The sequence below is a fragment of the Sarcophilus harrisii genome, chromosome 3 (assembly GCF_902635505.1).
Source record: "Sarcophilus harrisii chromosome 3, mSarHar1.11, whole genome shotgun sequence".
Taxonomy (NCBI): Eukaryota; Metazoa; Chordata; class Mammalia; order Dasyuromorphia; family Dasyuridae; genus Sarcophilus; species Sarcophilus harrisii.
This window is the reverse complement of record NC_045428.1, coordinates 30,245,951-30,270,920: the sequence shown is the minus strand read 5'-3', so window position 1 is coordinate 30,270,920 and position 24,970 is coordinate 30,245,951. Positions and strand designations below refer to the sequence as shown.

Genomic DNA, 24,970 nt, shown 5'->3' with positions numbered 1-24,970 from the left:
AAATCATAAATAAGAGAAAGGGCCCACATGTGTAAAAATGTTTGTAGCAGCTCTTTTTGTGGTAACAAAGAATTAGGAAAGGAGTGGATGCCCATCAATTGGGGAATGACCGAACAAGTAATGGTAACTTGAAGGTTATAGAATATTATTGTCATATAAAAAATGATGAATAAGCCAATTATAGAAAGACCTGGAAAGATCCTCATGAACTGATGTTGAGCAAAACAAGCAGAACCAGGAATACACTGCACACAATAATAGCAAGAATGTGCAACGATCAATTATAAAAGACTTAGTTCTTCATAGTAGGTCAGTGATCCAAGGCAATCCCAATGGATTTTGGACAGAAAATGCCATCTGCATACAGAAAAAGAGCTAAGGAAACTGCATGTAAATCAACACATAGCTATGTTCACTTCTTTTTTTTTGTTTGTTTTGTTTTTTTCCTTTTTTAAAAATCTCTCCTATGGTTTTTCCCTTTCTCTCTGATTTTTCTCTCCCAATGCGAGTCATAAAGTAATATATATATTAAAAATAAATATACTAGGAAAAAAAGTTTGAGTTCCAAATTCTCTCCCTTCATCCTTCCCCACCTACCTTCATTGATCAAGTAAGGAATTCGATATAGGTTATACATATGTAGTCATGCAAACCATCTCTGTAATAGTCATGTTATAAATGAAAACAGATTAAAAAAAAAACTTCAAGAAAAATCAAATTTAAAAAATGTGCCTCAATCTGTATTCATACACCACCAGTTCTTTTTCTGGGGATAGTATTTTTCATCTTAAGTTCTTCAGAGTTCTCTTAAATAGCTAAATCATCCACAGCTTATATCATACCACTACATCATCTTACAATATTGTTGTTATTTTATACACAGTACATTTAACTTTGTATCAGCTTCTGTGTTTCCAGATTCTTTCTAGAGCATCCTGCTCTCATTTCTTATAGCATGACAAGTATTCTATCATAATCACGAGAAATGGATTTTCCAATTCTCAGGGGATCATCATAGCTAATACATAGACAGCTTTGAGCACTGGATATACAATATCTAACAACAACAGTGTGAGGTAGGTGCTGCTGCTGTCTCCATTTTACAGATACAGTAATTGAGGTTCAGAGTTTAATGGATTTGCCCATGATCATAAGGCTACAATGTGAAAGAAGAAAAATTTGGAGCCAAGGAATCAGACTTCAGATTTTAACTGTTGCTATCCCAGAATCCTGGTATCACAGATCCAGGGCTAGAAGAGACCCCAGAGGCCATCTAGTACAAACCCTCTCATTTTGTTAATGAGGTCTCAATGAGGTTATATAAATTGCTCAAAATCCACAAACATATTGAGGTGTCTATTATATGCCAAACCCTGTGCAAAGGATCAGAAAAAAAAAAAAAAAAAAGGCAAAAACCAAAAATAAAACCCTCAGAACCAGTTTCTGCTCCTAAGGAACACATTGTCTAGTTAGTGGAGGAGACAATATGAAAGTATCTGTGTACACACAAGATATAGACAGGTTAAATGAGAGGTAATCAATAGAGGAATGATACTGGCATTAAAGGGATTTGGCAAAGGCTTCTTACAAAAGGTGGGATGTGAAGGAAGCCAGAGAAGGGGGTGGAGTTTGAGGAGGTTCCACACATCCACACATGGGAGATGGCCAGAGAAAATACCTGGAACCAAGAGATGGAAGGCCTTATTCCTGGAATATCAAGAAGGGTATCACTGAGACGAAGAGTAGGAGTTGGGAAGGACAAAAATTTGGAACTCAAAAATATGCAAAGATGAATATTGAAAATTAGCTTTACGTGTAATTAAGAAAAAAAATCTATTAAATTTAAAAAACAATAGCAAAGAGTAGCAGTTGGGAACTAAGGTGTGAGACTAGAAAGGAAAGGGTCAGGTTATGGTTTTGAATACCAAGAGGGTTTTATTTTGGCCCCAATATGGAAAGGGAACCAGTAGAGCTGGAGGAGCGGTGCAGCGGGACAGGAGTGGCAGAGTCAGACATGATTAGTGTCATAGGAAGATCACTTTGATAGATGAGTGTAGAAAGGAGTGACTGGATAGAGAAGGGACTAAGGCAGGAGAACAAGTATCTGAGTGAGGATTAATTAATGCTAAATTTGGTTCAGAGCCTGGGTTCCAATCCTGTTCTTCTGATTGGTACTTGAGTGTCTCCAGAAGAATCCCACTTAACCCTCTGGGGCTGCTAGGATTTTCCTTCCCCAAATTTAGTTGTCTTTCTCTTGTATACATTTTGTAAACATTTGTGTTTGTAAAACGTGTCTCCCTGAATGGAATGTAAGCTCCTTGTAGATGGGAACTGTCACATTTGTCTTTATGTGTCTAGTGCTTAGCACATAAGAAATATCAGTGGAAAGAACGTCGGGGCTTGGGAATCAGAGCATCAGAATTCAGATCTTATTTCTGATCTTATTATGTGATCTCAGACAAATCACTTAATCTTTGAGGGTTCCATGTTATTGACTCTGGGGCTACCTTTCAACAATGGAGTCTTCTTATTTAATTATTAATAATAAATTAACTTTAATTTAAACATGGGAAATAAATCACACTTATGGCTATAAACTGTTTTCATTAATGCTTACAATTCTATGCATATGCAGAGGGTGCAAAAATTATAATTATTCATGTTTTATATATGAAGAAATTAGATTGCTAGAAAAAAATGGCAGAGCCTAGAAGCCTGGACATGTATTCTTCCCATCCATTATACGAGATAGCCCCACACAATATGATCATTTTGATATTCTAGGAATTATAGTATCAGAAAATATTTTATTCATACCACTTATTCAAGAAAGTTTTTACCAGTTCATCATATGAAATACACAATGGTGAAGAATATTATAAAGTGCCTACTAAGGACTACATGCTGTGCAAGGCATTGGGGAAACAAGGACAAAAATCACAGAAAAAGCTTTCCAAAATTATGGTCCCAACTAACAGGCTCAAAAGGGTGCTCTGCCATCTTGCCACTTGTCAACTTTAGGCAAATCACTTGGTAGCTGTTCTAGGCATCTCTAAAGTACCAACTAGCTCCAAGTCCCAAGAACTTAGTTAAGTTCTGTGTATATACAACTTCTTACATATTCACAGTGGAATTATTCGTGCATCACTTACACACACATACACACACCCCCCTACTCTCTCTCTCTCTCCTTCCTCCCTTCTTCCCCCTCACTCCCTCTCAACCCTGTTCTCTCCTCTCCTTTCTCTTTCCCCTCCAGATAACTTGGTTGACCCAAGGAAAATATCATATTTATGGCTCAAAATTAATGGAGAACAAACATGGATCATGTGCCTCTGTTCATTCTCTCCCCTACTTGGACCCCCAAATTTGACAGTGCCTTTTTTTTTTTTTTTTTTTGATGTAGACTGTCTGACTCAGCCTGAACAGCACAGATTAACTCTAAATGCATTCCTGGAACTAAAGCTGCTCTGGCCCCTGCGTGAGATGCAATTATCAGGGAACATCGGCTCATCAAGGTCAGCCCCAAATCAGCAACAACTCAAATTCTGTTAGTGTGGAAAACATTTCAGTGCAAGGAGGTAAACACACCCTCCCTGCAGACAGGCGGGATAGTGCCCGCGGTTTACAGATGTTAAGCTGACTTGATGGGCCTTCGGACTCCAGCCTGAATTATGAAAATATTCATCTCGCTTTTTACTATGGGTTCTTATTGTACACCCAGGAATTAAAGTGGTTTAGACCCAATGCTCTCCTATCTGCTGAGGATAATTCAATAAATCCCTCTCTTGCCAAACTTAACATTGCAAACATCCTGCAAACTTAAATGCAGATTCTGGGTCATGACTAAGCTTTGTATCTTAAGGACATGGCTGTCAACATTATTCTTCATAGAGAGGGAGAAAGGAGAGAGGGAGAATGAGAGCAAGACACACACACAGAGACAGAATGAAACAGAGAGAGAGGGAAGGGAAGAGAGACAGAAAGTGAGAGAGAAAGAGACAGAGAGAGAGTGAAAGAAAGGCAGAGACAGAGTGAAAGAGAAAGAGGGGGAAGGGAAGAGAAAGAAAGACAGAGACAGAGAGAGAAAAAGAGAGACAGACAGACACATACACACACAGATTTGTATCTGAACACTCAGCTGATCCTTACCACTCAACTCTAATGTAAAAGAAAAGAGTGCTAGATCTATACCCGATGATGCAAGTTCAAATTCTGCTGCCATAACTATGACCTTTGACCAGTCACTTGTTCTCTCTGTGTCCTCCTCTAAATGGAAGGGCCAGGTGACATCTAAGATTCTCCCAACCTCAAAGCTCTTGATTCATAAAAAGGTGGAAGGAACTAGGCAAACGAATCACATGGGAACTAGTAGAATGCCTGCTACAGAATATGCCCCAGGTGCGATCTGCCAGATTTTGCGTGAGACTTCATTTTTCAGATGTTTTTCTGGAGCTGATGTCTGGCTCTCCACAACCTCTCCTGTTTGGATCCCTACAATGGCTAAATATAACAATGCTCATCCCGTGCCAATCCCAGCAAATGCTGAATGGCAACTGTCCTACTCTGCCTACATCTTTCCCATGTTCCGTCAATCAGTTCCGATTTGTTTTAAATGTTAATGCCTCAAAAAGCCTATCGCCCGTCACTAAATGCTCACCAGTTTTTCTGTGTCATTTTTGATAAACAAATCTAGAATATAACATCAGATGTGGACTGGCCCAAGCAAATTGTGGCCAAGTTAGCAACTAGGCAACAGAGTGGATTAAAGCTTTGGGGCTACAGTCAGGAAGATCTGAATCCAAATCTGGTCTCACATACTTACTAGCTATGTGACTGGACAAGTCATGCAATCCTGTCTGCCTCAGTTTCCTCGTCATATAAAGTGGGCATAATAATAACAGCATCTAACATTGTGGCTAGGATCAGATGAGATAGGGTTTAGTGCTTGGCACATAGTGAGCATTATATAAATGTTAGCTATTATCATCATCATTACCACCACTACCCTAACTACTCTTCCTAGTCCTGGACCCTCTGCTTATATAACTACAGACCAGTGTTCTTGGCTGCTTTTGTCTATGACTGGTCCATATTTGAGTCTTTGGTCCACTAAAAATCCCAAATCTTTTTTTTTTTTTTTTTTTTCAGATAAATGCCTTTTAGTTATATCTCTGCCCCTTCTTCTACATCTACACTTTTGAAATTAAGGTAACAATATGGCATAATCTATAATTGTTGATACCATCCTAACTGATGTTCTATGAGAACAGCTTCCTTTTACAAATGTTTGCTCACTGTACCCTTAGGAATATGTTCGAAAGTGTTAACCTTCAAAGTCAAATTCAAAGTTGGAAAGTGCTTTACATACATTATTGCATTTGAGCCCCACAACTACTTTACGAATGAGATATTGTTATCCCCCATTTTGCAGACAAGCATACTAAAGCCCAGAAACTACAATGACTTATACATGTAATTACACATGTAATAAATATCAGAGGAGCATTTGAACCCAGGTCTCCCAGGAAGACAAGAACACCACCAGTCCCTTCTCTTCCCTGTCTCTGTCCTATATACCTTGTAAAATATCTTTCTGACAACTGTCTAGATGCTTCATGTCTGGGAACTATCTGCGCTCTTAAAAAACAAACCAAAAAAAAAAAAAAAAAAAAAGCCCAAAAGACTGTCTGATGCTGTTGGCAAAACTCTTAATTCCTGAGTCTTTAGGGTCATTGCCCAAAAGATCAATTAGTTGCTGTGGGGAATAAAGAATTACAGTCCCTCAAGTTTCTGGGCTCAGCTAGTGGTTTAACAGCCTGGTTTTCAAAAAGGAACACCCCTCCCCTTTCCCCCTCTCCCATCTTTTGAAGATGTTTTCTACTATAAGAGCAGAGCTGCCTAATTATAAAGTAGAGAACATACCACCTCATCAGCTAAAGCCAGTGAAAAAGAACACTGTATTATTCTAAAGAAAATCTGCCTTCAAATGGCATTCTCAATTAAATGACAGATCACATCATTAAAGAAGGAACACCCTATTCTTTGGGCTGACTCAGTAAGATGTGGATAGATGTGAATTTAATAATAATAATAAAGAAAATTTCCAAACCACCTACAGCTGCCAAGGCTTATATTGGTTCTTCCATCAGGGTGGCACATACTTGCCTTGTTCCCTGCATCCTTGATATGAGCCATTTCTGTCCTTCCTCCAGGGAGAAGGACTAGGGGCTGGATAGTGGTAGTAACTTGTAATGCTGGTGACCAGCCCATTTTAATATGGTAGCTTCATCCCATCTCCACAGGTAGTTAGTTCCTAGGTTTGGTGGCTAGATCATTTTCGGAGAGTAGGGATTGTATAATAGTACTAATGATGTACACGCTAAATGCTTTTATGAAATTTTATTTGATAACTAAACATTAAGGATGTACCCCATTTCTGAGAATTGATGTCCTCTCTTGGTAGTGGTAACTAAGTACAGTGGGCCATTCCATCTTTCTGAAGAGATGCCCAGGAATGAAGCTCCATCCTCCTCCATCTCAGAGGATGGGTTACTAGAAATGCAGCTTCATTCTATCTCTAATGTGTTGCACCAGAAAAGCAACAATCTCAGCCAGAAGGGTTTTGCCCAATTTTCACCATTTGCCTTTGCTTCCTATGGATTTAGTGAGATCTTGTGGGATGGAGGGATGCTTTGACAGCACTGCTGAAGTGCTCAGGAGATCCTTCTCTGGATCCATCTGGATTTTCCAGTCATATCTGATATTTAGTGACTGTTTGGAGTGCTCTGCCATTTTTCTTCTCTAGTAGGTTTAGAGTCCATCGAACAGGAAGATTTCACTTGGGAATTTTAGAAATCTGAGGAGAGTTGGTTTGCTTTTGGCAAAGAACCAAGCGTTAACACTAGATTCCTTTGAAACTGACAGAAATGCCTCTTTTCCCATTTTTGTAAAAAAAAGGGACAGAAAGGGAGGGAGAAGGAGAAAAAGAAATGGATAGGGAAAAAAGGGAAAAGGTTGAGGGATCACATGAATACATTATAATTTAATTTACTCAAATAACTCTTTTCTTTTGTAAATGAGCAAACATCCTAAAAGATTGGGATCTGATGGGCTTCTAGTTCCAAACCGGTGAAATTATTTGTTCTTTTAACTTCAGAATACTAGGAAAGATCATTTGCCAACTAACTAGTCTGGCTAAGTTCTCATCCTATCAAATTAAATGGAACTTATTCTATATATAGTATGAGAATTTATTATATTATACATTCCCATCACTTTAATAACATTCTAAGATTATCTACAAATACAATTTTCAAAAAGACAAATTTGGATCTCAGTTCGTAATACTATAAAAAGTGTATTCCTCATGGTAAAACTTTTTTTTTTTTAATTTCCCTTAAAATTTTGCTTTGTAATTGGTTTATGAAGGAGACAGTCTTGGTTTTTATTTGTGGAGAGTACATCTTGATCATGAGACTCTTTCATATTTTCTTAAGCAAGTTATGAGGGACAGTAGAACTGAAAATAGCTCAGGAAAATCCATGGGATTTTATTAATTTTGAGAAAGACTTATTTTGTAGTGCCTCAGTGGTTGCCCTGAAGGTCAAACCTGCTATTTGGATCTATTCTTGGGCCACGTCCAAATTCCTTGGAGGCCTCTAGGAGGTTGTCTGGGCAAGGATTATGTCTTGTCTTAGACATGTAAAAACTAAATATAAGACATATGGGAAAAATATAAAAAATATTTTAAGCCATGAAGATAATGTATATGTGCAACTGGATATGCATTTGTACATGCTGAGAAACTTCCCGGTTTTGTGTTGGATTAAATAAGACAGTGACACTGCTGTCTTAACGACAGCACTCTTTGGTCTCGAGGTGTCCTATAGGATGGTGAGGATAAAGAGGAAGAGAAGGAAAGACAATGTTTAAGCCAATTATCTGTGGGGAAGGCAGGAGCCAAATTTTTTGGACACCTCTCTGTGGGCATCCTAGAACTCAGAGCTAGGAAAAAGATTTCAGTTCTGTTTTCTTGTTAATGGGTTTAATGTGTTTGCCTTCATTTCTCTTTTCTCCCCCAGTTCTCTCTGGTAGCAGAAGCCAATCTTCCAATCTGATTCAAAGGCAGGAAGATGCATGTATTATTAGTATCTAATTATGTAATAAATATTTTAGTCTTTACAAGGACAGATAGACAGACATACACCCACAGAATATAAATTCTTTGAGGGCAGAGAATATTTTATCTTTGGTTAATCTTAATACCTAACAGTGTCAGCACACAGTAGGCACTTAATAAATGCTTGTTGACTGACTAATAGTGATTCTCTATTCAGTTCCAGGTCTCTCTTTCTTGCAATAGGATTAATCTTTAAACAGATCTCTCTCTTTTCTCGTCAAAGGACCCCAATTTATCTCAGGAAGTGGTGGGACCACAATTTGCTCTCATGGAACAAATATATTGCTTTAATACCCCAGCATCTTAAACTGTGAGGCATGACCCCAGATGGGGTCTTGTAACTGAATGCACTTAATTTTTTTTTAAGCTTTTTATTTTCAAAATATATGCACAGATAGTTTTCCAACATTCACCCTTGCAAAACCTTGTGTTCCAATTTTTTTTTCTCCCTCTTCTTCTTCTTCCTCTTTCTTAGACAGCAGGTAATCTAATATATGTTAAAGAACTTAAAATTTTAACACCAACAAAAAATCTATCAGGTGACTAAAAAAACCCGTCTTCAATGTCGAGGAGACAAACTTTATATGAGACCTGGTTCCTGCCCCCACTATTACGACAGCGTAGAAATGAGCAGAGTTGAAAAGCTTCAGAAATCTATGATTCTAGAGAACTGATAATAAAGCATGATACCAGCCTGCTTTCTGACTGAAGAGTGCATAATGGGACACACATTTTTAGATGTGGAGTTAAATGTTAAATTGCCCACTTTCCCCAACTTTAATGACTCTCACTACTGACTGAAAATGGTTCTATTTCTCTGAGATTTCTCCAAAAAGAAAAATGCCCAATTGAAATCCACTAGGCACAAAGCTTAGAGAGAAAAGAAACATAGGGAGAGAGCTGTTATATTTGTCAATATTCATTCATCCCAAGACAATGGTGAGTGCAGGGTAGGGAGAGTTTGTGGTTCATAAATTGCTTTGGGGAAGGGGGGGGGGGTCCAAATGGAACCTCCCCCATCAAGGCCGCAAAATTGCAAAAGAACCAGATAAAAACATTCTTCATTGTGTGACACGGTAGGAAGCACTCTGGGATATTTAAAAGTTAAATGCCTAATTTTTGCTTAGGCTTGTTCTTATGGGCCTTTTAATTTTTTTTTTTTTTTTTAACCCTAACTTCATTTCTTCTGAACTTGACTGACTAAGCTCAGACAAGAACCTAGAGTGAGTCTTGACAGTGACTATTAAGATAACCAACAAGAGAATGGAAGAAGGGTTGAAAACTAAGGATACTTAGCACTTTGTAACAACACTGCTTTCACTTTCTCAAGAGTCTTCCTGCTAAAGAATAAAAACAAATAAAAGCTTTTATTTTAGAAGCATTTGTTTTATGTCTCATTTGTGTTTCCACAGTATTTCAGTCTGAACCATCCTCATGGACCACTGTTGTATAATATATGATGAAATTAACCAGCCCATTCTCAACTTCTGTTTACCAGCCAGGTAAAAGCATCCAGACCATCACTGCAGCCAGGTAAAAACATCTGGACCATCACTGCAGCCAGGTAAAAACATCTGGACCATCACTGCAGCCAGGTAAAAGCATCTGGACCATCACTGCAGCCAGGTAAAAACATCCAGACCATCCCTGCAGCCAGGTAAAAACATCCGGACCATCACTGCAGCCAGGTAAAAACATCCGGACCACCACTGCAGCCAGGTAAAAGCATCCGGACCACCACTGCAGCCAGGTAAAAACATCCAGACCATTCCTGCAGCCAGGTAAAAACATCTAGACCATCCCTGCAGCCAGGTAAAAACATCCAGACCATCCCTGCAGCCAGGTAAAAACATCTGGACCATGCCTGCAGCCAGATAAAAACATCTGGACCATCACTGCAGCCAGGTAAAAACATCCGGACCATCACTGCAGCCAGGTAAAAGCATCTGGACCATCACTTGCAGCCCAAGTTCACACTTACCTCTTGTTTCTGTCTTCCAGCTGGAGCGTGTACACCATGTCATCAACCGTGTGCGCCTTGGAGTTGCTATCTCCCCATTTTAACTTCAGGCTCTGTGGGCCTGCTGCCGCGCATTCTAACCGAGGAGGGGAAGGTGGTAATGGCCTCGTTTTGGCCTTAATGGAGTGACTAAATGGTCCAGCCCCAATTTCATTGACAGCCTGAATTCTGATCCTGGAGGGAAGAAATAAAAACAAATTAAAATGAAATCATGTAAGGTAGCCAAGATACTTTTAGAGTTCTAAATGGGTTTTCCTTAACCAAAACATTTCTGCTGATATTTTTTAAAATGCTTGGGTAGTTGAGAGCACAGTTTCTTAAATTGTGGATTGTGACCCCATCTGGGGTATCATAACAATGTGAGGGGATTGCAAAAATTACGATTTATTGTCAGTAAATGTTGGATTGGTACACCTATTTTATATACCTATAAACCTGGGGTCGTGTAAAAACTTCTCAGGTGAAAAGGGGTCGTGAATGGAAAAAGTTTAAGAAGCCTGTGGTTTAAAGAATAGATGGGATATTATGCACTTGGATTGGCAAATTTGCCTGAGGGTACAATCAGTAAGATGTCTTTAAAAAATTCCTTCAATAAATTCATAAGATTTCTAAGAGTGCAAGGAAGCTCCCGGGGACAGTTATAGTAAGTGGCCCCAATTTACCATGCGGTGGACAGACCACTGGACCTGAGCTCACAAGATAATATCAGGCAGAGATGCTGGAGGTCATTTCACTGAGCTCATCCAACTTTTTCACTTTCTAAGAGGATCCTGAGTATTTTAGGATTGAAAAATATTTTCTTTCTTAAGTTTATGAGACAGAGAGTGGCTGATCTAATTTTCAAATCAAACAAAACCAAATTTCATTTCAGCCTTAAGACTTAAAAGACACAAATAGATGAAAAAGTGATGAGTTACAGGAAAAACAGAAAATCCAAACCAAGCCAAACCAACCCCACCAAAACCTCTCATCTTTAATAATAACTACATGCCTGGATATGGGTTACCTTATGTGACAGGGTTCAGGATGTGCGTATATTTTCTCCTGGGAAAGGAGAAAATACACTGATATTAAGAGCTTTCTCTTTCTGGTGGAAACCAATCACCTTGATTTATAAAGAAATTCAGAACGTGAGACATCGGGCAGTAGTTCAGGCTATTCTCTGGGAACCTTGTGCATCGAGGGGGAGTATGTGTCTATCTGAGCTGGACTATCCAGGAAAACAGCTGTCTGGCCAATGACCTCAAGGCCAGGGATTCAGAGAATGCTCAGGCTTCTTGCCAAATTAAATGATCTCTGGCTTCCATTATTATTTTTCCAATATCAAAAACACTTTATGAGCTCCCCATTAAAAAGGGAAAGGGGCTGGAGCTACAGGCAAAAAGAATAACAACAATAACTAAAATGTTTTGTTGAGAGAATGATAGGTATGGAGACAGGGAGGCTGAACAAGATTATTATGAACATCGAGGAGCAAAATGTTTGGTAAACCTATTTAAATATTAGTTGTTACTATTATTGATGCAAGTTTATTTTTTTCTTTTACATTGACCCAGGGCAACTCGTTTAACCTATGTCTTGTGGTAAATACAATGTAAGATTATTTTTTAGACTCACGTCTTGTATACTCTTCTCCCATTTTAAAGAACATGAGAATCACTTCAGAGACAGCAAGGTGACACCATAATGTATAAAGAATTGGGCCTGGAGTCAGGAAGACTCATAGTTCAAATCTTACTATAGGCATTTAGTAGCTGTAAACCTGGGCAATCACTTAATTTTGTTTACCTCAGTTTCCTCATCTGTAAAATGAGCTGGAGAAGGAAATGGCTAATTACAAAACCACAACAAAACTAAAACCTAAATGCAGTCATGAAGAGCTACCACTGAAAAACCACTGAAAAGGAAAGAGTCAATTCAACTAGCTTAGCAAATAAGGCATGAGCTCAAAGCAAAGCTTGTTTTTTCCTGGTGCTTTTCCTCAGCCTTTTGTCAGCCTTTCTGATATATTTGTGTTTGTCCTCGCCCCGAATCACTACCCAAAGTCTTCAATTGAATCTGGAGGCTCTTTACTTTTATACCAAAACATTGAGTCATATTCCTTATCTCCTCTCCACAATTAGCCAGTTAACTAGGCTTTATCAAGCATCTACTAGGTACCAGGTCCTTTCTGCTCACCAGATCAACAAGAAAGATGACAGCTTAATGCTAAAGCTGTTGACTTTTGTCAGTCTGCGAAGTGATGGTCTCCAAGTCTAACACCCTAGAAGGGTCAACTGAGAATACAATATGAAGATTCTTTGTGGGTTCCCACCAAGACAATAAAACCAGAAGAAAAACTAACTTTGGATGCAACAGTTTTTAAAAGATCCTTCCTTTAAAAAAAAAAAAAAAAAAAAAGACAATTTGCTTCAACACTTTTTGGGATAGAACTGTGTTTTTTTTTTTCAAAATAAAGATTCACAAATTACATTCATCCAGATTCAAATACATGTTTTGAATTCAAGTAGCAACTGATTTAGCTGACCTGTGTCATTTATTCCCCTGCTACAAGCTAATGTTAGCCATCAAGATATGACTACACATTGTTCAGAGAGGGAAAAGCACTGCTGAGCCACATCCAACAAGCTACATGACTCTGCAGCATCAGGGAAAATTATCCTTTACAAAACCTTCGGCATTAGTCAAAACATTCTAAATGGCCATTCTACATGGAGTTTGAGCTTTGGCTTACCCATTTTCTATGAAATGTGCCCATCAGAATAACTGGTATTAGTTTATTTCACATCACTTAATTGGCTCTGCACTCTGATATCCTATCAGAACCTGGCTCTTATTTATTTATTTGTTCACGCATGCATGCATTCATTTATTGATTTATTATTTAAGGGAAATCACTTCAACACAGAATTCCCTGGAAGAGGCAGCGAGCTTTTTGTAAAATAGTCTCTCAAGATTCCTTGGAAACATTATTTGCTCTCTGTATGATGTCATGAGCATAAGTGATTCCAGCAAAAAATAACAACTGATGAGTCTAAATAGGTGATGAGTCATTTAGCTCCATTGTGATAAAAAATGGCCTCAATGATTTTACTTAGATAAAGAAAGTCACTCTGGAGGATTTATGGTGAAGAAATTGCAAGTGAGAAATTATCCAATAATTAGCCCATCTTACATCAATTGCAGCAATGAAATATAATAAAAAAAAATGAAGAAATTAAGCTCTCTGAGAGCAGGGGATGTTTTTTTCCCAAGTATCTTTGATATCTAATATAATATCTGGTACATAGCAGTGGTAAGAACAGTAGTAGGGAAAGTAATAATAACAATAAACATCTGCAAACATCTGCAAAATATTATCTCATGTGATCCTCACAATAACCCTGAGAGGTGAGTTTAAGTGACTGACCAAGATCATATAGCTTGAGTAAGTTAGAGAGGTGAGATCTGAACTCGGAGAGCCAATCCCTAATAGATAAATCAAGGGATAGGAACATAAAAGTTCTCAAAAGTAGAATTGCAAAGTATTAAAAGTCATATTAAAGAATGTCCCAAATCACTAATAATAATGATACAGTCAATGTTGGAGGGGTTGTGGGAAGATCGGCACAGATTGGTGTAACTGTGAAGTACTTTTCTACTTTTTGGGAAAGAAATTTGGAATTATGCAAATAAAGTGACTCAAATATCCATATTCTTTGAACTAGAGATCTATTACTAGACTTGTACCCTAAGGAAGCCATCAATAAAAAGAAAATGTACCCATACACACCAAAATCTTTATAGTAGCACTTTTTTTTTGTGAAAGCTGAAAATTATAAACAAAGTCGATGTTGGTCAATTGGGGAATGGCTAAATAAATTGTGATATGTGAATGGAATGGAATATGATAATGCTGTAAGAAATGATGACTATGATGATAATCTACATGAACTGGTTCACTGGAAACAATAGTGGGGATAAACTATGATGATATATATAACAGAAGACATCAATAAAAAAACTTTTTTTGAAAAAAAATTTGAGGCCAGATCTTCCTGATTCTTGGTCCAACACTCCATCTATTGTACCAACTAGCTACCTTTACTAAATGCTTAATATATGCTTGTTTAATTGAACTGAATTACTTCCTAAAATCAATTATAAAAGTATGTTTTCTCGATTAGTTACTACTACAAAAGTCCAAACAAGATAAGTTTCCATTTTTGCTGAAGTCTTTGAATTCTGATATTTATGGCTTTAAAAAAAAAGTAATAATTGATTTAATCAGATTCTAACATTTTTTAGGCCTCAGAAATTAAGTGTAAAGGGTGAGGAATGGTGATTTCTATTGGGAGAAGTAACTTGACTTTCAGTAATTCCTCAAATGGTCAGTAAAGAGGCAAGAAAAAAATGTGTAATTTGTTACTTTCAAAGGATTCCACACTCCACTCTAACCTCTAACTGAATGAGGGTATCATGGATGTAAATCAACTTAGATGAGTTGCTCTTTGAGAGTCTGGTTGAAGAATCAGCCAACAAAAATAAAAATCTCTATTCTTCTACCTACCAAGACTTTTTGTTGTTGTTGTTGTTGTTAGAAGATAAGCCTCTAGACTGTTCTTCAAAATATGTACTAATTGTTGAAAAGAGAATTTCTGCTACTCCACATACGATGACATAAAACTTGATTATCAATAATCAAATTCCTTTTTCTATTTATCTCTCAATTTATCTATCTACCCATCCATCCCTTCATCTATCCATTCAACTGTATCCCTTGATCAATTCATCCATCCATCTTTCTCTTCATCCTCCCATCCACCTATCTCTCTATCCATCCACCTATCCATAGTCATTCACCCATTGGCATTTATTTAGCACATAGGGATCTAACAATAAATCCTATGCTTGTAGGAGAGAAATAAAAAGAATTGCTTTTTATCCCAGAAGAGTTTATAACAGTGAGGAAAAAATACAGAACAAAAAAATAAATACAAATAACTTATGAGCATGTACAATGAATATAGACACATGTATATATGTACACATATATAGGGAATAAAGTATAGCAGGTAAGACAGTTGGCCTTAGTGTTGGGAAGAGGCAGATTCAAATCCTGTTAGTGATTCTCTAATCATTCCCCCATGCCTGTTGGTGCCAAGAACGTGTCAAAGTTTCCCCTAACTTGTACAGCAGTTAACGTTAATTTTTAATGTTAGTCAGTCAATTAACATTCCTTAAGCACCTACTATGAGTCAGGTACAAACTGCCTGTACTTAAGGATTGCACAGTCTGATGGGGAAAGTGCCTGCAAATGGTTACTGGAAGGTTCAGTGTTATCCAGGACATGTTTTTTTTACAAGACCAGACTCCCAGTCTTCCCCTCCAGAACCAGGAAACAGCCCTGGTTACTTTAAATTTAGCTCCAAGATGAAAAATTACCACATTTTAAATTGGCATCCCGGGTGGTCTCCAGCAGATTTCATTTACCCAGCAAAAAAGCCAATGGCAATGTCTGAGGGTACCAATTGTAGGGAAAATTGTTTTAATAACAGTCATAAATCATTTGGGAGAAGCACCCCCATGTGATCTGACTGATCTCCACCAGTTTAGAAAAACAACTTATCCTTCCTTCCATTAGGGATGATGCTAGTCTGTTCATGGCAATGCAGAGAAAGAATAAACTCAGTGTGAGAACAATATGAAACTGCTGAAGATTAACAGCAAAACAACTACCTTCCAGAAGCTGAACCTTTCACCATTTTAGGTGAACCTTTCACCTAAAATGCATCCCTGCCCGTCCCTTATTTTTCCCAGAACATCATGACCTATTCATTCATATTTTTACTCATTTCTGGCAAGAGAAAAGGACAGTTAAGAAGTTCCTTTGACCAAAATTACATCTTTATCTTCTTGAAATACTAACTTTGTAGGTGGCCATAATCACTGCAATTATGTTCCTGAAACAATTGTGAACCAGATTTTATGGATTGGTAGGAGCTCAGGTTGAGAAACCCAACCCCTGTGTAATTCTCTTAAATAAGAATGGCTAACTAGATATTGATTTATCAGAAAGGGTTCTTGGTCAGCTCCCTCTTTAACTGAAGTCGAAAGTATAGGGAAAAATACAATAATTCTCTGTGAAGAAAAGTCTTCTCTAATGCAGATTTGCTACTGTGCCATCCTTTAGCAAATGTTTGATTAAGATCTAATTCAATTATCTATAAGTTATTCTACCAGCAGCCTGGTTTAAAGAGAACAACATCCTGGTCCTAGTGAGCTCATTAGGACTGGGAACCCCAGGCTAGAGAAGTCACTCTCCTAGTGTAGGTCAGCATGGTCTCTGAACCGCCAAAGTAATGGTTCTCAAGCTATCTTCTGGAGACTTTTGATCAAAACTAATTTTTGTGATAATACTAACATGTTTTCTTTTCTCATGTAGAAAATACCAACACATAAGCAAAAGTTCCTTGGGGCGGAGGTCTTAATTTTTAAGTATTTAAAGGGGATTTAGAGCAAGAAGGGGCTGGGTCAGCATGTGACTGGAGATGGTATTCAAACCCAGGTTTTCCCGACTAATGAAGCCAGATCTCCATGTATTCTGCCTTGTGGCTGCCAATTCGTTAACACTCAATATTCACTCATCCTTGACTCTAGAGTCTGCGCTGGAAGCTCTAGGATCTCAGAAAAATCCGATTTCCAAGCTGTTCTGACCTAAGAATTTACTTACCGATAGGAGGTTTCTGGAAGGAGGTTCTTAATCACGTAGCTCGTGGCATCAGTTACTGTAATGCTGTTCTCTCCCAGATCAATGTTGTAAGCGATGATTTCCGATCCATTATTGCACGGCTCTTCCCAGTTCAGTACAAGGCACATGGAAGGTGATGTCGGGCAGGCACCAAAGGTCTCTTCCTCCAAGACGTAGAGGGTGGAGACAGCATCCGGGGCCGAGGCTGGTGTCCGGCAGGATACAAGGTCACTGTACGGTCCTGCTCCTGCCTGATTGCTGGCCTGGACATTAAAACAAAAAAGACAGTTGGCAACGTATCTATTAGCTGTCAAGTCCCACTGAAAATAAGAAGAATTAGCTTTAAACTTCATTTTAGATAGTGAATCCCTGGGTGACCTGGGAAAACCAGTCTCACCAGCCTTGGTTTCCTCATCCACTGGGGAATGACCGACAAGTTGTGTTACTGTGATGGAATACTACTGTATTATAAGAAACAGTGAGGAAGATGGTTTTAGAAAAATCTGGGAAGATTTTTATGAACTGATGCAATGTGAATTGAGCAGAAGCAGGAGAACATTATACACAGTAACAGTAGTATTGTTCATGGTTGAAATGGAAGTTCTGATATCTGCTAACAAGATTCCATACTGCAGGGAGTTCATTCATCTTCTAGCCTCTATTTTCTCAACAGTAAAATTATGGATGATAATAACATTGTCTACTTCAATGGGTCATTGCAAGAAAGGCAATTTGTAAATAATCATAGTGTTCATATAGTACTAAAAGGTTCACAAAATATATTACAGTTTCCTCATCTGTAAAATGGAGGTAATAATAGTACCCATATTCCAAGGCAAATGCAAGAATCGATGGAGTTAATATTTGTAAAGAAATTAGTTCAGTGCTTTAGTTCAGTAGGTGGTTAAAATTTTACAGATGTCAGAACTTCCATTTCAACCAAGATCTTCTAGCTTCAAATTTACAATTTAGTTGGGCTTGCTTTTATTAAATATGCACTGGATGCAAAGCATTATGCTAGCTGTGGGACATCAAGGAGAAAAAAAATGAATCAATTCTTGCCTTTACAATGCCTATATTCTACTGGGGAAGAACAATGGGGACACATGAAGGAATCAAATATATATTTAAGATAAAGATTCTAGTATCAGGCAGGGATGGGGGACTCAAGAAAGGTCTCTCAAAAGAGGTGGAACTAAGTCAAGTTTTGAAAGAAAAAGGAATTCCAAGACTCAGGAGTGGGGAGAAATTTCAGCATGGGGAAGGGGAGTCAATCTGGAATGTGAAGTTCATTTTGGGTGGCGTATAGCAGCATGAGATGAAACCAGTCTTGGCAACTGATTTGCATGCACATTAAGAATGACTAGATAAGAAAATTCATACACAAATATAGAGATGTGAAAAAAAGTAGATTAAGTAAGAAATAATAACAATAAAAATAATGATGAGAGTAGTGCCAAATAGGACACCACAGATATAGGTAGAAAGTCCTAAAAAGAGTATAATTGATTGTATTTTTAAATTAGTGTGCTGTACACTTAAGTAAAAAGTTAATTTCACAATGTTACTTGTAAAGAAAAATAGTAAATTGCCTGAGAGTGTTATTGGCCTTTAAACTAATTGCTAGAAATTTTGATGGCAGTTGAATAGGGGTGGAAGGAGGGACCTTTATTTTAATTCTCCCATATCTGGTAATGAGGCTGACTGGAGAGAAATGAATCTACTGTTTAAGAAATAAATACCAGGTGAACCAAAGCCCAAATGTTCACTATCCTGCAAAAGCATCCTTCCCTATGATTTTATGAACCGTATTCTTCAAAGCTGCCAACACCAGAAATACAGTGCTGCTCCACCAGACAATCAGCCACCTGTTAGAAGAGGCTTTGGATGTGGACCAGCCAGGAAACCACTGTTTCTACCTGCACATCCCAGATTGAGAAATAAAGCAAAAGAAACCCCCCTAAATGCTCTGAAATGTTTCTGTATTTACTCAGCGAGTTCGTACCAGGCTCTAACACGTTGCGAAACCAAGAGCATCCAGGGAAAACAGGACTTCTCATAAACCTGGCCCAAGGTTTCAGAATGTACTGAGGGTTATTATTAGCTTTTGGTTCCACTCTGGGATGCATATGGAACAAATGTGAATATTAACCATCACTGAGTGCTGTCCAAAATTGGAGTAGGTTCCATCATGGGAGGGTTGTTGGACCACTTGTTGGGTCCATTATAGAGAAGATTTTTGTTACAGCTGGGATTGGCCTAAATGGCCTCTGTGGTCCTTTTCAAGTGATTCTAGGATCATTTCCTCATTTTTAAAAAATAATATTCTGCTCTCATTTTTGAGAAATAAGAATACAATTTAGTGCAGGAAAACAAGGTATTTCTTAAACACTCACTAAGTACCTTGTGCTAGGTATGCAAAAAGAAAAATTATCTCTCAAGTGCTTCTACTTTCCTTAGGAAAAAGAGTGTATAGAGAGCTAAGTGATAAAAAACAGATCTCAAATAAAAACAAAGTAATAATACCTAAGGGAGAAGGGAAGTCACCAACCATTAAGAGGACTAAGAAAATTCCCAGCAGGAAGGTGACATTGGAGCTGACCTTTAAGCTCAGAGACAATGGGGGTGCTTAGATACCAAGAAGGGGAGGGGGCTGTACAAGCCTGAAAGGTAATTGTGCCTTCTGGTGCGAGCATGAATGGTAAAAATGGAAATATGCTTTGAATGACTTCTTATATATAACTGAGATCATATTGCTTGCCTTCTCAATGGGGAGGGAGGGAGAAGAAGAGAATCTGGAACTAAATTTTTAAAAAAAATACATTTATGAAAAAAAATCGACTGTGTGTCTATCATGAAATTTCAGCATAAAATTGGGTGGATTGTGGGATACTTGTCTAGGAGTCAGAAGAAACAAGTGAGCACATCCACCTACTGAGTGACCTTTGACTTCAGCTACATTTGTGAAATCAGGACATTGGATAAGAAGACTCCTAAAATTTCATCATTTTTTGTATCCTCCTTATGCCAATGTAGGGGTGAAATGTGACACAATGCGAAAAGCATGGAGTTCAAATATGACTGTTTCAATTCAACAAGCATTTATTAAGCACCTATTTTTAATTAAATGCTTTAATTAAACACTTCCTGAGTACCAGATAATGGGGATACAGACATGAACTAAACTGTTCCTATTCTCACAGAATTACTGTTTACTACCTAATGACATCAGATAGGTAACATAATTTGCCTGGGCCTCAAAACACATGATTCTAGTTTCATTTTAATATCTATGAGAATGTTTTTTCTAATGTATTAACCAGAGACACATTATCAAGGCTTAATAAATTCTTCTTTTCCTTCCTTCCTCCCTCCCTCCCTTCCTTCCTTCCTTTCCTTCCTTCCTTCCTCCCTTCCTTCCTTTCTTCCTTGAAAGAAAAAAGGAAGGAAGGAAAAGAAAAAAAGAAAATGTGATTTGGTACAAAGTGTGATTTGACATAGCTGAGTCACATTTCTTCATCCATGAAGGCTAGAGCCCTTCTGCAAACTCTTTAAACTTTGTAAAAAAAAAAAAAAATTTTTTTGGGGGGGAGGAGAGAAGACAGAGGAGGAGCCTCAATGAAAGCCATACATTCCAATTTTTTTTTGTGCCCATGGATTCACTATCATTACCTGTGATCATGACTCATTATCACCACCTGGTGGTAATATCTAGGTATGTATGTGTATATACACATACACATATATTGCAGAAGTATTTACTTAATGGAACATTTTCACCCAATAACGTGCTAAAACATTTCAAATCAGACATATCACAGTCAAAAATATAATTTATTTACTCATCTAGCAACCAAACCCCCAAACTAACAGACAAATAAACAAAAAGGTAGCCAAGGCTGGAAAGAATTGGGGTTTGAGGTCCTGGATTTAAGGAAGGGCTTTCTTTGCCATTTAATACCTTTCTAGAAGTCACTTAGCTGCATACAGCATCAGCTTTCTCATCTGTAATATGACTAGGTTGGATCCGTGGCCCAAGATCCCTTCTAGTCTTAAGTCTAAAGTCCCATGAAGCTGCCCCCAAAGCCATCACCAAGCAACCTTGGTGACAGAAAGTCATCATCTTAGCCAGAGACTCGAGACCCTATCTTAAAACTCTCAGACATAGAAGAAGGGCCGCTGGGAATCAGTGGAGAGAGTTCTCACAAATGAAATCAGAGCTCTCATCACTTCCGGCCAAGGTAGCCAGGCAGAAAAAGCCATGGACTTAGCTCTTCCACTCTCTTAACTCTAAGATTCCTCTTGTCTATTATCTTCTTCCATTCAGTTGTAAGCTCCATGAGGGTATAGGGGAAGTCTTTCTTTTCTACATTCATATCCAGTGTCGGGTGCTTAATAAATGCCTACCGGTGGGCTGATTGTGGAGTGAAAGATGGGAAGGGATGGAGGATGCTGCTGAAAGAAGAAAACATCGGCAATTGGAAATAAAACCCCCCAAGCTCAGGATCCAGAACTATTTAGTGCATGGAGTACTGACATCCATCAACAGCCTCTGAGGTACACTGTGATATCATACTTCATATAGCACGGTGTGTAAAAGGCAGTAATATCGAGGTCCAAACTCAGCACCAGGAAGACTCTGGTGGGTTCAGGCTGGGTGACTCTGGGCATCTCTCTAAGGAAGGTGTTTCCTTACCTGAGATTTCCCTCTTGCAATGAAATCATAAGTCCTCTTATAGACAGAAATAGTATCTACAATGATGCATATGATAATGGCCTTGAATCATCAAGATTCCCATTTAGTGCTCTTGGTCAAGGAGGCAATGAAAAATGGTGAAAATCAACTAAGATTGGTATAGTACTTAAAGGAGTCACCTTCAGTTAAATGGAAAGTCTGTTGTTGGAGAATGCCTCATTTTGTGAAAACACCAGGTATAAAAGGGGGGCACTATGTGTGGGAAGCATATTGGAGGATGTGGGAGGTATAAGAGGGGAATACGGTGTCTAGGATTTAAATTTAGATTGTGTACCACAATGCATGGCTTCTCCCTCCCATGAATAACATGAGTGAGGAGGAAATCCTTGGGACTTCCATGAATCAGAGCCACTTCCTTCTCCAGCTCATTTTACAGATGAGGAAACTGGGGTAAACAGGGCTAAGTGACTTGTCCAGGATGACACAGCTAGTGTCTGAGTCTAGAATTGAAATCAGCACTTTATTCAATGTACCAAATGGCTGCCTCCTGCCTGGAACATAGTAGGCACTTAATAAATGCGGGTTTTCTTCCTCTTTCCTTCCTCTGCTTAACCTTTGCTTGATCCCTTCTAATCATGGAGTATTCACTACCCACTGAAGCAGCCCATTCTTTATGTTCAGAAGTCCTCCTGTATTTTGATCAAGAAGGCAAATGACTTACCTGAAGTCTACAGCAATAATGTGCAGCAGGCAACAAGTCCTTTATTTCAAAACTGGTCTCTGTCCCATGATACACGGGTTCTAGGGATTCTTCATCTTCTCCCCATTCCAATCTATATTCTGAAATATCAGCACCAGAGATTTCGGGGCTCTGGAAAGAGATTTCCCTGGTCAATAACTTTATTTATTTTTTAAAAAATCTTGCTTTGTTTATATTGGCTAAAAAATTAATGTGAGGGGAAGGGGAGGAGTGAGGGGTATTCCTCGTTCTCTTATTTTATTTGGGATTTCAACAAGCTGTTTAAAAAAAAAATAACCTAAACAGAGTGATGACACACTCATTTTCAAGAGAATTTAGTATTCAAGCTGAAAAGAGGCAGGCCATATGAAAATACTAACCATGGTAGACAAGAAAGTAACATTCAGCATGTAGGGAGGCACTTAGCACTCAATAACAAAGACAATCCAGCAATAATTTCATGTTAGAAGCACTCCCCACTTTCTCTGTTGCCATTTTCTTTTCCTTTTATGGCTTAAAGAACTTCTTCAAACATTTTGAAGAAATCAGAATTTTTTTTAAAGCTTTCTTTGTAAATTCAGCTTAGCACAGAACTTGATGCACAATAAATGCTTTGTCATAAGCACTTAATAAATAAATAAACTTAATAAATATGTTGACTGACAAATTGATATATTTAGAAATTAATTCAAAGGAGTTGGACTAATTATCTGGTTTCTTTGAATAGCAAAAAGCAATCACAAATTGAAATTATCTTATCTTAGAAACTGGTATGAAATCCCTTCAAGTTTTCAAGACGCACATGAGAATTAGTGAATAGATACATCAGAAAATGATAAATCTACCTCTAGAAAGGACCTCAGATTTTAAGTGATTACCAAGTAAGCAAGCATTTAGGGATCAAATTTGAACCTCTTTGTCTTAGTTGTCAATGCTGCATGACTTTGTACTTTTAGGGGCTTAGGCAATCAAAAAAATAGAGAGTGGGTTCCAATACGGGTCATGACTTACCTCCCAAGTTACTAAGACACTTGAATCAGGCGTAAAGGAAATACAAGGTGCTCGACATTGTCCAGGGGGTCCTGCTGCGGTGGTGATTTCTGATGCCTCGGAATAAGGACCATACTAGAAAAAGAAGCACACACCTATGTAAATACTGGAACATTTGAAGGCATGATTCTACTGACATTGGAAAGAGAAACTTGGATTATATCGAGATCATAGGAAAAAGGATGTATCTGAAAGAATCTGGCAAACAGTAAATAGTAACTCTAGGGATCTATCTGCAACATTTTGCAGGCAAAGAGCTAAAAAAGAAGTTTTTTTTTTTGAGAACAACTGAAAACTGTAAAAACACTTGGCCTGAGTTCATTTGGCCCAAATTTAGCTCAATCAGAATGATATTCAGATCTCTAAGTAGAGGTCACCGGAAATGTAAGAACTACAAATAATCATCGATGTAGGGAATTCTAAACTGGTTCCACTCTGACTTCCTCTCTTCAGCAGGTTATTCCCCGGCTCTCTGAAAGGTGGTCAGTTCAGTGCTCAAAAGGCAGTTTGGGAACAGGAGGCCAAAGAGAGAGACGGAGGAAGAATCTTCACAAAGAGGAAGAATGAATATGAAGGAAGCACAGGAGAAAAGGAAACTCAGTAAGAAGGCTATAATGTTTCCCTTCAGGAGGAAAGGCAAAGTTTTTATTTCTCACTCTGGGGAAAAAATTCAACTACTGGAGAAGTCCCGATCCCCACAACAATAGTGCCTATTTTAAAACAATCCTCCTTTGTCCAGGTCTAATTTTTTCAAAAAAACAATTTGCAATTCTTTATTGAAAAATATGACATGGACAGTCTTTTAGAACCCTGCAGTGACAAGGAAAAGTTCAATCTTCCCTTGTAAACCCCAATGTCTTATCTATTATCCAAATTATCTAGTTAATTTTAAGACAAGTCCATGGCAGATTCTTAAACCAGAATATTTACAATAAGGTCCTAGCCTATTTGACCCATGCATGTCCACCTCCCTGTTATATTTTTAAAGTTCCAACAAGTTTATCCGAGAATACAATAGGAAAGTGTTTCTCAATTTGTCCCTTAATTTGATACCAGACAAACATCTCAGTTTAGAGGCAAAATTTAAATGGATCTAATACAACTGAATGACACGTTCACTTTTCAGAGGCCGTTTGGCTAAAAAATCTACTTTAATATTCCTTGGAGGATGCCAGTAAAAATAAACAAAGATACTTATGGATGTTTAATTTTTAATGAACATCAAAACTCTCAGAAATCTAATTCTGGGTATTTCCAATTTCAAACTAGTGCCCATAGAAAGATTTGGTAGTAATGTGTCCATTTTATGAATTATTTAAAGTTTTATATTATTGCCATCTTTTGCAGTGACCCTAATATGCTCAGGGCAGCTAACCAGCAACAATTTAACGTATTCTTTGGGAATGGGCACCATTCATTCAAATAGCAAATGACCCATAGTTTGAACTGGCGGTTGCACAATCAATGCCAACACAAAATACATTGAGGGTTAACAAAATTTGTCCCTCTGTTCTCAAAAATGGAGAAATCCACTTTCTGAGCATCTATAATAC

General features: G+C 38.0%; 1 protein-coding gene across 2 annotated transcripts in view; it reads right to left on the bottom strand.

Moving 5' to 3' along the window:
• Positions 1–24,970, bottom strand: part of FNDC3B (fibronectin type III domain containing 3B) — a 362,569-nt gene that overhangs the window by 31,376 nt on the left and 306,223 nt on the right. For both annotated transcript variants that reach the window (XM_031957667.1, XM_031957668.1), the window contains exons 20-23: positions 23,379–23,492; positions 22,350–22,499; positions 16,915–17,195; positions 10,164–10,376 (exon numbers count right to left, since the gene is read on the bottom strand). In XM_031957667.1, the coding sequence (XP_031813527.1) occupies positions 10,164–10,376; positions 16,915–17,195; positions 22,350–22,499; positions 23,379–23,492 (758 nt within the window). The remainder of the gene's footprint in view (positions 1–10,163; positions 10,377–16,914; positions 17,196–22,349; positions 22,500–23,378; positions 23,493–24,970) is intronic.